General features: G+C 51.0%; 1 protein-coding gene across 1 annotated transcript in view; it reads right to left on the bottom strand.

Moving 5' to 3' along the window:
- Positions 1-600: 600 nt before the first annotated feature.
- The window catches only part of Endod1 (endonuclease domain containing 1), a 28168-nt gene continuing 16519 nt past the window's right edge, over positions 601-12249 (bottom strand). Inside the window, exon 2 of the mRNA XM_051198955.1 lies at positions 601-4333. Within this exon, the coding sequence (XP_051054912.1) occupies positions 3131-4333 (1203 nt within the window). The 3' untranslated portion in view covers positions 601-3130. The remainder of the gene's footprint in view (positions 4334-12249) is intronic.

Genomic DNA, 12249 nt, shown 5'->3' with positions numbered 1-12249 from the left:
GAGCAAACAGGCCTTTGGTGCACACTAATGAAGGATGTAGACAGCAGTCCTCAGACCTGCTTCGCTCATCCAGACTTCTAATTTCTCACACACAGGTTTTAGTGGACATAAGCAAACTGAAAATTGTGTGAGTTGATAGGAATCAAGAAGAAAATAAAGAGCCTGGGAAGGTGGCATAGTTCTTGCTAACTAAGCCTGAGGACTTGAGTTCAGATCCCCAGTGCTCCACACATCTGTAACATCAGAGATAGGGAGGCAGGGACAAACAGATCCCCAAGGCTGGTAAGCTCCAGGCTCAGTGAGAGACCCTGACTCATAAAAAAAAGCAAGCAAGCAAGCAAACAAGCAAACAAACAAACAAACAAAAAACCCAGGTAAGAGCCAGGGGGAAGGCACCTGGCCTCAACCTCTGCTCTCCACACATGCACACGTGTTCATACACACAGAAACACAGAGAAGCAAGTGTGGCGTGTAACTCAGTAGCCGGGCTCTCCCAGCATTATCTAGGTCTATTCTCCAGCCTCACAGAGGAAGATGAAGAAAAGAGTCGTCAAAGAGCCCCAAACCTCACTCCCGGGGTTCAAATGCCCCCCATGAACCTTACAGGATCAGAGTTGTCAACAGCGACTTTATTGAGCATCTACAAGGCACACAGCATTGTACAAAGTTCGAAGCAGCCGAACCCTCTGTCACAGTGCCCTTCATTCCCTAGCCTTGCAGGGTGTCTGGCTGTTCTCAGGAAGCAAACACCCAGACATCCGAGCATAGACTGCACCAGCGTTTCCCCAGCACGCTGGAAACTCCCTGTAGGTGGAACGCTCCATCTCAACACGCTTGCTGCACAGGTGGACGCCTGAAGCCAAGGATGCTCCGCTTCAGTTCCCTCCATTCCCTCCTTCGATTGTGCGGGAAAGGCACAAAGCCAGAGGACATGGCTGTCACCAACTAGAACACCAGCTTTTGAATGACAGAGTTGGCCAATGTCCCCAAGGGCCCGAGGAAGGGATGACGCCACAGCAAAGTCTCCGAGCTGAAGACAGGGCTCAGGTTCCTAAACTCCCTCCCCTCAGAGCCTCAAGTAACTGCTGGGAAGGGGCCAGCAGCCCAGAGCTCTGGTAGGACGTCAAAGACAAATGCAGCTGGTTCAACCAGAAACTCTACATTGAAGGGATATATTTTTGTCTTATTATTCCTTCCCATATTTAAAAACAAAAAGCCACACAAAATAAATAACCAGACATCTGAATACAGGGAGGGAGGATTTCCAAGTGGTTCCCGTAAAGGGGTTCGGTGCCATGGGCGCCCTGCTAGGGCCTCTCGGCATAAAATATTCACCGAAAGGAAAAGAGGGTCACAAGAGATGCAGTTTCACATGGGGAGCTGGCATGTCATCAACCGAGTCAAACCCAGTGGATGACACAGGACCTGTCTTTTATAAGTGATAAAAGCGTACTCGCACGCAGGGAGGCACGCCCAGTGTGATGGGTGTCGTAGTTTGTCCCGCAGGGTCAAGTTCACAGCCTCCTTGTGCCTCTGGGACCTACACACACAAAGGCTTGGCCTGACTGCTTCTGTGGTGACTTCTGGGTCCCTTTTCTGGCCCATCAGTGCCAACAGAAGCCCTCACACTCCCATTGACACAGAGAAAAAGTCCTGGCAAACCCTGCTACGAGTCTTGATGAACCAAGCGAGGGCTGGTCCGCGCTCCAGGCTCAGATCATGGCCACATGGAAGTTTGCAGGCTGCTCGCTCTCTGGTGCAGTTCAGATCGCCTTCTGCAAACTTTTACTGCTGCACTCAGATTCTCACGTGCCAGCTCCCTTGGGACAGCTGATGTGCCCCATCCTTTGTAGACCCCTAGTCTTTACAGCTGACTCCCAGGAACTGGTACATACCCAAGTTAAGTCCACACTACGCCCTCTTCTTCACAGCCACTCTTCAGAACACTCAGGAAAAAGTGCTAGACAATCATTTCCACTGTGGGGATGGTCGGTTCCCTTTGTTACAATGTTTAGTGCGAGATTTAAAATGACAAGTGATTGATCAAAATTGGGACTAAGCTCTCAAATGTAACTTGCATTAATGAAGGACTTACACTTTTTTTTTTAGCCTCAAATATCCTATAAAAATAACGTCCTAAGAGATAATGATTCTTAAATATGTACATACATCTATTTCTTCCCAAGATGGCTAGAATATTTTTCACGCTGTCTGTTACCTAGATAGTTATAACATTCATTCGGGAGAGAAGCCAGAGTGCCTCGTGGTTTGGAGTACTCACTTGATGCAGTCGATGTTGCAAAATATGAAGTTTCATATTAGATTCACATGCAAATCTTTGTTTAAAGTTGTCAGCCAGATATTTAATGTAAGTTGGTCCAAGCCTCCCTAAGAACGCCCTGGAACATACAGTGCTCCTTAACACTGTCTCTTTTCCACTCTCTACACCCGGGGGGAGAGGGGGGCCTGACTTACCCTAATCAGGGTTGCATTCAAATTTTAGTATACCATATTTGGCATAAAATGCTCATTGTGACTCATCAGGACTCAACTTTGGGAGAAAATAAAAATCAAACAAACCATTGAGACCAGGCAAAGGTCAAAGTTGAGGCAGACGCTGCCTCCAGAGGCAGGGATTTCACCAGAGCACTCACCAGCACACAACACCACAGCCGGTTGGATGGGAGAGGAAGACAAAGAAATGGTAAGAGACGCTAAGAGACCTGACGACAGTGTCCAGATCGTCTGCCTGAATCCTCTAAGAGGAATGGGAGGCACAAGACCCATTCTCCATTCCTTATAACCTTTAATGTCACCCTCTCCCTCCTCCCTTTAGTTGTCATAACAAGCCTAGGTGAGCCCCGGGGTTTCACTCTGAGTCAGACACAGTGCATGGACGCTTGCGTGCGCAATCACAGGTGCGTGGTGGACACGGGACCCACCTCAACATTTTGCTTAGATCAAGTCTAAAGTGTGCCGAACTCCATTGCAGAAAAAGACAACCCACCCCATAGACAAACATAACACAGTAGCTGACCAAGAACAGATACCCACTATAAAAACAGAATATGCTCACTCTCTATGGAAAAGTAATGAAATTCACCAATGGACACCGCTAGGGTTTTGAGTCCTATAACTCCCCAGAATTGTCAAAAGTAACCTTGTAGCCAATCCGCTTGAAGACACTAAAAACAACCTGAAACAGGCCACCCATGGTGCCAAAAGCGGTGTCCAAGAGCAGGGAGACAGTGCCCCCCAGGCCCACAGCGATGTCCTTGCACACAATGGGAATGGCCCCCACGGTATACACAGGGAACATGGTAATATCCACAAGGACTCGGAGAGGGATGCTCAGAGCTCGACAGATAGTCTTCAGCAGGCAGCAGAGGATCCGGAGAAGGGCCCTGATAACTTTGGCCACGACCTTGAGCACTTTCCAGGGAATGCCCACCAACTCTTGTCCAATGGCTACGAAGTATGACACAGTGGCTGCTCCTAGACGGTATAGACCACACTCGATGCCATTTATCACCTGCTTGGCAACAAACCAAAGGAGATGGACTATACTCCTTAAGACTGCTATCACAAGGTAATAAATTAACTGGAAAAGTTTGATAAATGGGGTTAAAAGGAAACCAAGGACTTTCCCCAGAAAGCTGCCTCCTCCCTCTGGTGCTTCTGGGGACGGCGGGGCAGACCTCTGGCTTTGGGTACTGGCAAGGGGACTCATGCTCTCTTGAGACAGCAGAGACCGCTCCTCCTCTTGGACTTGGTTGACCACTTCCAGAATCTTCTTCATCTTCTCCGTGTCTTGCTCTGTCTCTCCACAGTTGTCCCGGAACAGCTGAGGCTTATGAGGAAGCAGCTGCTCAAGGTCCCTCACCATGACATCTTCTATGATGCCACTGTCCTGGGCATGCTTGGTGAAGCCCATGGCCCACCCTCCACCAAGGACGTCACAGCAGGCTGCCAGCCACACAAATTCTGGGACAGTCACTTTGTCCTTAAGTCTGTGGTCTGAGGGAACAGCGCCTGTGATGATATATAGGTCTTTGCCATCGCCACAGTGCGGGATCAAGGCTCGCTCCATGAGGCTGTTGAGATTCATGTGCCATCGTTCCCGGAAAGACTGGGTCATTGGAACTGAATTTGTGAGTGGAAATGTGGGCGCCTGAGGGTCAGTACTAAGGAGGAATGGGTACAGCTGTCCAATTTCATAGTTAGAATCAATGTAGTCTGCATTCAAGGCCTGCTTGCTTCCTAGATTGTGCACGGAGGTAAGGGCGTCAGTCTCTTCAATTACCTCCTCAAGGTTGCTGCTGGGGTCATCAATCTGAAAGAGAGGCAAGGCTGAGATGCGTTCCTGCTCTCAGTACCTGACCCACATGCCAAAGCTCCAGGGGGATCCCACCCCCACCATGCCCAACCCTTGAGTCTCACCACAAGGTTCTTACACACACACACACACACACACACACACGTGCACGTGAGCGCACACACACACGCGTACACATACACGCACCCACACGCACCCACACATGTACCCACGCACACACGCACACACACGCACGCACACGCACCCACACATACACCCATGCACACACGCACACACACCCACACACACCCACACGCACCCATGCATGCACGCATGCATGCACACATGCACCCACGCACGCACACACGCACCCATGCACACACCTATGCGCACACACGCATCCATGCACACACACATGCGCACACACACATCCATGCACACATGCACCCACGCACACACCCACGCACACACACACAAACCCACACACGCACGCACACACACCCACACGCACCCACACGCACCCATGCATGCACGCATGCATGCACACATGCACCCACGCACGCACACACGCACCCACACACACGCACCCATGCACACACACGCATCCATGCACACACACTTGCACCCACGCACACACACAAACCCACACACGCATGCACACACACGTGCAAACACAAGCACACACACACGTGCAAACACAAGCACACACACGTGCACACACAAGCACCCACACACGCATACTTCTCCCCAGCACTCTCCAGTCAGCATTGGGGCAGAGTGGCCATGCTTTCTGCTTCTGGGCAAAGCATTATATTCTATTTGGCCATTGAGCCACAAACCAACATATGGAGTCCAGCAGCGTCCACTCGGTGTCTGCTGTGGAGCCCTGTGACTGTGGCAGCTGGGCGGCCAGCTTGCAGTTCCGAGTGAGTCAGAGCAGTCCTGGTTTCTTCCCAGGGCCAGGGTGCGTGTGTCCTTTACTCTCTTTGTTCTTCACCCTCCTCTGCCGCTCCTGTCCCTCTTTGGCCATCATTGTCATCGCCTAAGGACCCCGCTACTCTGGCCACGTCCTCGGCCTGCAGTCCATCCCTGGGGGTGGGGGGCTGCATTGAAGACACTTTATAGCACACAGTGACCAGAGGCCATGTCCAGACCTCCCCCAGAGGCAAAGGCCCTCCCCCAGCGTCAGGGCAGACAAAGCACCCTAGTGGATAAGCACGGCAAAGCATCTTAAAGCATGTGGCCCTGCAGCCAGCCCCAGAGATCCTGGCTCTGCTGTGTCTTGATCTCCTGATTGGGCAGTGAAGCTATCGTTTCCTGGGGTATATATTTCACCTGTAAGAAAGTGGAGACAGAGTCCTTGCAAAATGAATGAGCTCCTCATCTTCCTCCTACCAGGGATGGCCTGTGGGGAGCATCTAGAGGCATTGCTTCTTAGGCTAGGGGAAGATGGATGGAGGGGCACGTCTCCAGCCTACTTGACCCTCAGCATCACCTGTCCTGTGCACTCACGTCTGAAGGCCTACCCTGTGAAAGGCCTCAGCAGAGTCAGGCCAACACAGCTTGATCCCATTGGGAAGGCAACAAAACCCTCTGGCCTTGGTTGTACTAGAGGTTTGAGGATGATTTAGGGAGTTAGCTACAATATTAGGCTGTCAGCAAGGAGAGATTTGTTTTGGTTTGTGGGTAAGGGAGATACAGGGACCGGAAATAGAAGGACCTTTCAACTGTCCGGGAATCAAGGAACCAGTGCTGATTATATATGTTTCGTTCTAAAGTGTCTTGAATGTTTGTTAGAGTGGGTAGTTTGGGGCTTTTAAGCAAAATTATGATTTTTTTAATATTCATGTATTTTTATTTTGTGTGTGTGGGTTTTTGTCTGTATGTATCTATGCGCACCGTGTGCATGCCTGGTGCACTGCGAATCCAGAAGAGGGCGTCAGATGCCCTGACGCTGGGGGAGGGTCTTTGGCTCTGGGGGAGGTCTGGACATGGCCTCTGGTCACTGTGTGCTATAAAGTGTCTTCAATGAGGGCTGCCCCCAGGGATGGACTGCAGGCCGAGGACGTGGCCAGAGTAGCGGGGTCCTTAGGCGATGACAATGATGGCCAAAGAGGGACAGGAGCGGCAGAGGAGGGTGAAGAACAAAGAGAGTAAAGGACACACGCACCCTGGCCCTGGGAAGAAACCAGGACTGCTCTGACTCACTCGGAACTGCAAGCTGGCCGCCCAGCTGCCACAGTCACAGGGCTCCACAGCAGACACCGAGTGGACGCTGCTGGACTCCATATGTTGGTTTGTGGCTCAATGGCCAAATAGAATATAATGCTTTGCCCAGAAGCAGAAAAGCATGGCCACTCTGCCCCAATGCTGACTGGAGAGTGCTGGAGAGAAGTATGTTTTGAACTATAGTTTACAGAAGGGGAAACTAAACTACAGATAGATGAGGTATGTTTTCCATCGGCTCATCGTCAATGGCAAGACGAGGCTATGAACTGAGATCGGCCCTCTCATTCGGTAAAGCCCATCCTCAACCAGTAAGCCACACAATCTCCTAGACTCTGTTCTTAATGGACATAGCTGCGTCCGTATCTCTGTCACGCTACCCACAGTCCCCCTTTCTGCGTGTCACAGAATACGGGAGGCATTTTCAGACCGCAGAGAGGTGAACACCTGAGCCTGAAGTGTTTGGGGTCCTGGATGCTGAGACAAGGCAAAGGATGCTTCACACCTCTCCCTCCTTGGCCAAGCAAAGAGGTGCAAGCATTCATCAGCGTAGGCAGGGAGCAAGGGCTAGGGCAGCTTCCATCCGGCTGTTTCCTGCAGAAAGTGGCCAGGGGGGCTGGCTCACTGTGGTCTGTTGTGTCCGCGCTGCACCTGGCTGACCCTTTTGCTCTGTGCACCCATGGAGCTGGCACAGAGCATCAAGCGTCCATGCAAAGCAGACTTCCTGTACTAAGGTGACACAATCATAACCAGCAGCCTCCTCCACTCCAGCACCACAGTCATGCTAAACAGTAAAGGATCCTGAGTTACCAAGGTAACCCAGATAAACCTCAGGGCACCTCACCTTCCCGAGAAGCCTGTTCCCAGTGGAGGAAAGGATGGGAACTCAGGGGCAGCTGGAATGGAGACCCCTCAAGGATCTGGGAATTGCGTTATACCCTGGCACTGCGGGGAAGACAAACAGTCCCAAGAGGACTGTTTGTGCTCTGTGCGTTTGAGACTCATCACACCCCAGGAGTATGGGACCCCGTGGCCACATTTGACCTGTCACATACTTCACGTCATGACCACAGCTCACATACGACCATTCTCGGCCTCCCTAGCCACCTGTGGCCCCGTTAATGTAGGACTGTACCTCTGCCTGTTATCTGATGTGGTTTGAATGTGAAGCATCTCCCACCAGCTCACATGCGTGAACACTTAGTTCCCACCTGGTGCCACTGTTGGGACCTGGGGGTGTAATGCCTCAGTGGAGGACGTGGGTGGCTGCGGTGTGCCATGGGATTTTATAGTCATCTCATTTCCTGTCTCATCTCTGCACCCTGACCCACCCCCAGCAAATTCTCCCTCCACAGCTGAGACCCTACTGTGCCTCACCTTCCCCAACGGCATGGACCCAAAATAAATCCTTCTCAGTCGCTGTTGGTCCACTAAGGCTTCTGATTTCCCACTTTAATACTGAAGAGGCAGGTCTCACTGAGACAAGGCTACAGAAGGGCTGCCCCCACTCTGTCCGGTCAGCAGTGACTAGTGGAAGAGAGCCGAACATTGCCCTTCCCGCCTGGTGGGCCAGAGTGCTCGCCACTGTGGGCTCTGTTTGTCTGACAGGAAGCCTCAGAACAATACACTACTATATCCATATTAATGTGGATGCTACTAGCCAAAATTAAAACAGAAAATTCTAGAGAAATCTCCCAAGTTTTATCTCATCCAGTATTAAACTGATGGGAAAAAAAAAAAAAAAAAAAAAGACAAAGACTTTCCAATGTGGAGGTCTTCACGGGGATCCCAGCTGGACATCAGCCCGAGCCCATTTGTCCTTCCTCCCTGCCGGCCTCCTTTCCACATTATACGCCCCCCTCTCCATCTGGTGCAGAGCTAGCGTCCAATCCAGTGGCTTTCTTTGGGCTATATCTAGCTCAGAGTTTTCTTTTCATTTCACTTTATTTCCCTAGAAATTTGTTTCACCCCTCTCTTCCATGCGCTTTTTAGCTCTCTTCCACGCGCTTGCTTGAAAGTTCCCTCCAGGACGCTGGGCTTCGCTCGGGTGTTTTGGTTTGCTTGTTTAGTGTGTGCTGGGGTGGAATTTAGGTCCTAGAGCTTACAGGGTAAGCGCTCGACACGGGGTTGCTCCCGCAGCCCCTGCTTTGCCAATGGGCTTTCCCGTGGTGCGTAGCATCCGCTGAGGAGTGGGGGGGGGGGGGTTGTGGTGAGTTGTGCAATCAACACTAATTGCCTTTGACAGGACTTCTGGGACCCTGGACTAGCTTTGGAAGGATTTCCTCAGTCCAGGGTTTCTCACGGAGAAAACCAAGCTGTGGCTGAGGAGGAAGCTCTGGCCTCTCCCCCTGCAGGGGCCAGCTCCGCCCTCCTGCCGCCCCCCTTCCATGTCCCAGGCATGTTAAAGCCCAGTGTCAACGGTACCTGGGCATCCCTTCCAACACCTTTCACGTATTTTTGACACCCAAGAACTTTTTTTTTTTTTTTTGCTCAAATATGAATTTAAATTTTTAAAAAATTACACATTTTACCCACTGTTTACATGTGGCCGCAGTGGGACAATTCCTTAGGTGCTCAGGTCTGAATGGCTCTCTTCCTGTTTTGCTGGACTTGCATCATCCCCAAATGTATCCGAGCTGGGTGTGGTGGCGCACACCTTTGATCCCAGCACTCGGGAGGCAGAGGGAGGCAGAGGCAGGCAGATCTCTCTGAGTTCGAGGCCAGCCTGATCTACAGAGTTAGTTCCAGGACAGCCAGGGCTACACAGAGAGACCCTATCTCACAAAGGAGTGAGAAGTATCTGCCTAAATCTCTCCTCCGTCTGGAGTCGAGTATGTCTGAGCACCCACGCTGAGAGGGCCAAGAGCTGCACAGTTGGAAAACCCACAGCTCTGGCTTGCTTTCTGCTGCTGTCACAAACCTGAAGCAACTTAGGGTAACGAGGGGCTTATTTTATCAACCACTGCCAAGTCTCAGCCTACGGCTGGGGGAGAAGCCAGGGCAGCAATTTAAGGCAGGAGCCTGAGGCGGAAACCAGGGAGGAAGGCTGCTGCTAGCTCCAGCTCTGGGAGAGACGGTGCTGCCCGCAGTGGGCTGGGCCTCCGGTGTCAACTAATAATTAAGACAGCCCCCGCAGACACCGGGGCCAACCTAAGAGGCTTCTCCTCTCAGATGACTGAACTAACCCGATCACCAACGGGTATGGGGACTCCCAGACATTTCCCTGGGAAGTCACTCTGGGAAGTTTTTAATTAAACACATGATTCTGTTTTTCCACTAATTCTTTTGCATGATCTATTATTCAGAACTAAAAACAATTCAGACAGATGCAAGCATTGTTAATATATTGCTAACATATTCTCTGACCTGTAGCCACCTAAAGGGCAGATGTATTTTCCACACCCTGCAGACAGTTTAATGGCCTGCTTGCTGAGTGCAACTGCTGTAAATTCGTGACAAGGCAGGTCCCCGAAGACAAAGCTATACCTGTGACATAAGAAGCAATTGCAGATGAAGTCCAGTCTCCAGGTTACGCACACCCCTAGCTCACCCCAGGGTTGTTCTGCTTCCCAGGGGCATCTCTGTAGGGAGGGAACATAACATCTCTGGCTCTCTGCCTCCCAACTGACTTTACCCCTGTGGACTGCTGACGTAATTTGATGCAGTGCCTGTATTAATGGAATGTTTTCCCCCAGGAGCCACAAGTAGGTTTTAGAAGACGCTGTCTCCATTTTACTAGTCTCCTGCCTCATAACCTTATAATAAGTTCCTTTTCAAATTGAGTACCGAGAAAAGAAAGTTTCCCTCAAAAAACTTATATTTTTTTAACAGATAATAATAAAAGCTATCCAAATCTATGGCATATCTTTTTTTGTTTTAAAATTAAAAGGTATGACAATTTTGTGATGATATCCATGTTAGAAAACCTAAGGGTAGATTACTAAAAAGGATTAAGGGAAGGGCGACATTTGTCTGTTAAACAATACTTAGTATCGTATTGTGCGTGAGCCACTGTAGAAGGGATATTGCAAGTGGCCATGATGATAGCCACTGTTTACTGACCTACAAGTGTTCTAGGCTATTCTAAGAGTTTCACATGTAGTGAATCAGTAAGTCCCTCATCTAAACTCACAGCTATGGGTTACTTTTATCATCTTTTGATGGAAAGATCTGAGGTGTGGGAGAGAGGCAGTTGGTATGTGCTGGATTAGGGTGTGACCTTGGGAAGTCCCGCCCCAGAGCCAAAGTTCCCACTCTCTACTTTCTAGGTCTCCAAATAGCGCTCCCAGCAGGGAGGTCAGATCTATTTAAGGAGAGGAGATGCAGATGCTTGCAATGTTCGGAGAGTCCAGAGAAAACAGAACAGCACAATTTGTAACAGATGCTCGATATGAGGGGAGAGAAAAAGAGCGATCAAGAAGGAAAGGCATGAATGCAGGAAGATTATTTTCTTTCTTTTTAGCAGAAACAAAATATAAAGTGAGACTCCAGGGACACACAAGATGACTACAGATCAGTGAAACCAAAGGTCAGCAAAGGCTTAGCACTCTCTCCTCACAAAGACGTAAGGGCAGAAGCAAGCAGCCTGGGAACTGAATTCTGAGGAGAAAAAAGTACAAAGCTTAATTAGAAGGGGGAGATGGAAAGCAGAAGAATCTGGGGAACATGACCGCTGCCGTCCACCCCTCCCCCTCAGCTGCCGTCCATCCCCCCTCAGCTGCCGTCCACCCCCCCTCAGCATCCCCAGGTAGGCACCATGAGAAGACTGAAAGCCCGAGAGTGGCAGGTACAAAGTCATTCGTCCGGAATGTGGACGCCAAGGACCACGCCCGCCTTACCCAGTCCCAGTGCTCCTGACGGCGCGCCAGGGGCGGCTCCAATCCCTCAGGAAAGGAAGGAAATTCTGAGAGCCCCGCTGTCATCTCTGTGAAACAGGAGGGCTGATTCTCTTGGAAGGCAGAGACAGGGCTGTGAGGAGACCCGTCACCTCACCAAGTGTCCACACTGGGGGAGGGGGAGGATTGGGGACACTGCCAGCCACAGTGCCTGGAGATGGGCTGTGAGGGCTCAGGGATGAAACAGTGGCTGAAAGGCAGAGTACAGGGGAGGGGCTATCGACACCCTGGCTTTAATCTGGAGCGTCCGTAAGTAACGGCAAGAAGGATGTAGGGTCCCCTGAAGGCAGGCAAAGGTGGGTTGCCCCAGGACGAGGGGGGTTAGGACGCTAGGGCCTCATCCAGAACAACCAGAGAGCAACGAGCAGGGGGCATGGAGTTTATATAGCCTAGATGCTACGGGGCCAGAGTCAGGCGGACTCAGCCAAAGGGGTCGCTGAGTGAGGGTGTAAGGGAAGGGGGAGCTACTGGTCCATAGTGTGAGCACAAGGCAGAGCTCTCAACGGAGCTCCGAGCCCTCCACTCATGCTTTCTCTGCTCGTCCTACAGACAGGCCCCGGGCTGCCTTTGCAGAGCTCAGACTTGAAGCAGGTACAAGCCTGTGAGGAGCCAGGCAGCCCAGCTAATTCCAGTCAAGGGACTGTACCAAGAGGTAAAGGAACAACAGCAGCCCTTAAAGTAAGGAGCAGGTGACAGACTGTCCCCAAATGAACAGGAGGCCGCCGTGCAGAGGGCTCGGAGGGAGAGTGACAGCTTTTAATGTGTTACTAGGATCAGCTTCAAAGACCACGGACAGCACACACGCATGCATGT

The sequence above is a fragment of the Phodopus roborovskii genome, unplaced genomic scaffold (assembly GCF_943737965.1).
Source record: "Phodopus roborovskii unplaced genomic scaffold, PHOROB, whole genome shotgun sequence".
Taxonomy (NCBI): Eukaryota; Metazoa; Chordata; class Mammalia; order Rodentia; family Cricetidae; genus Phodopus; species Phodopus roborovskii.
The sequence above is the reverse complement of the archived record's forward strand: the minus strand, read 5'-3'. Positions and strand labels throughout refer to the sequence as shown.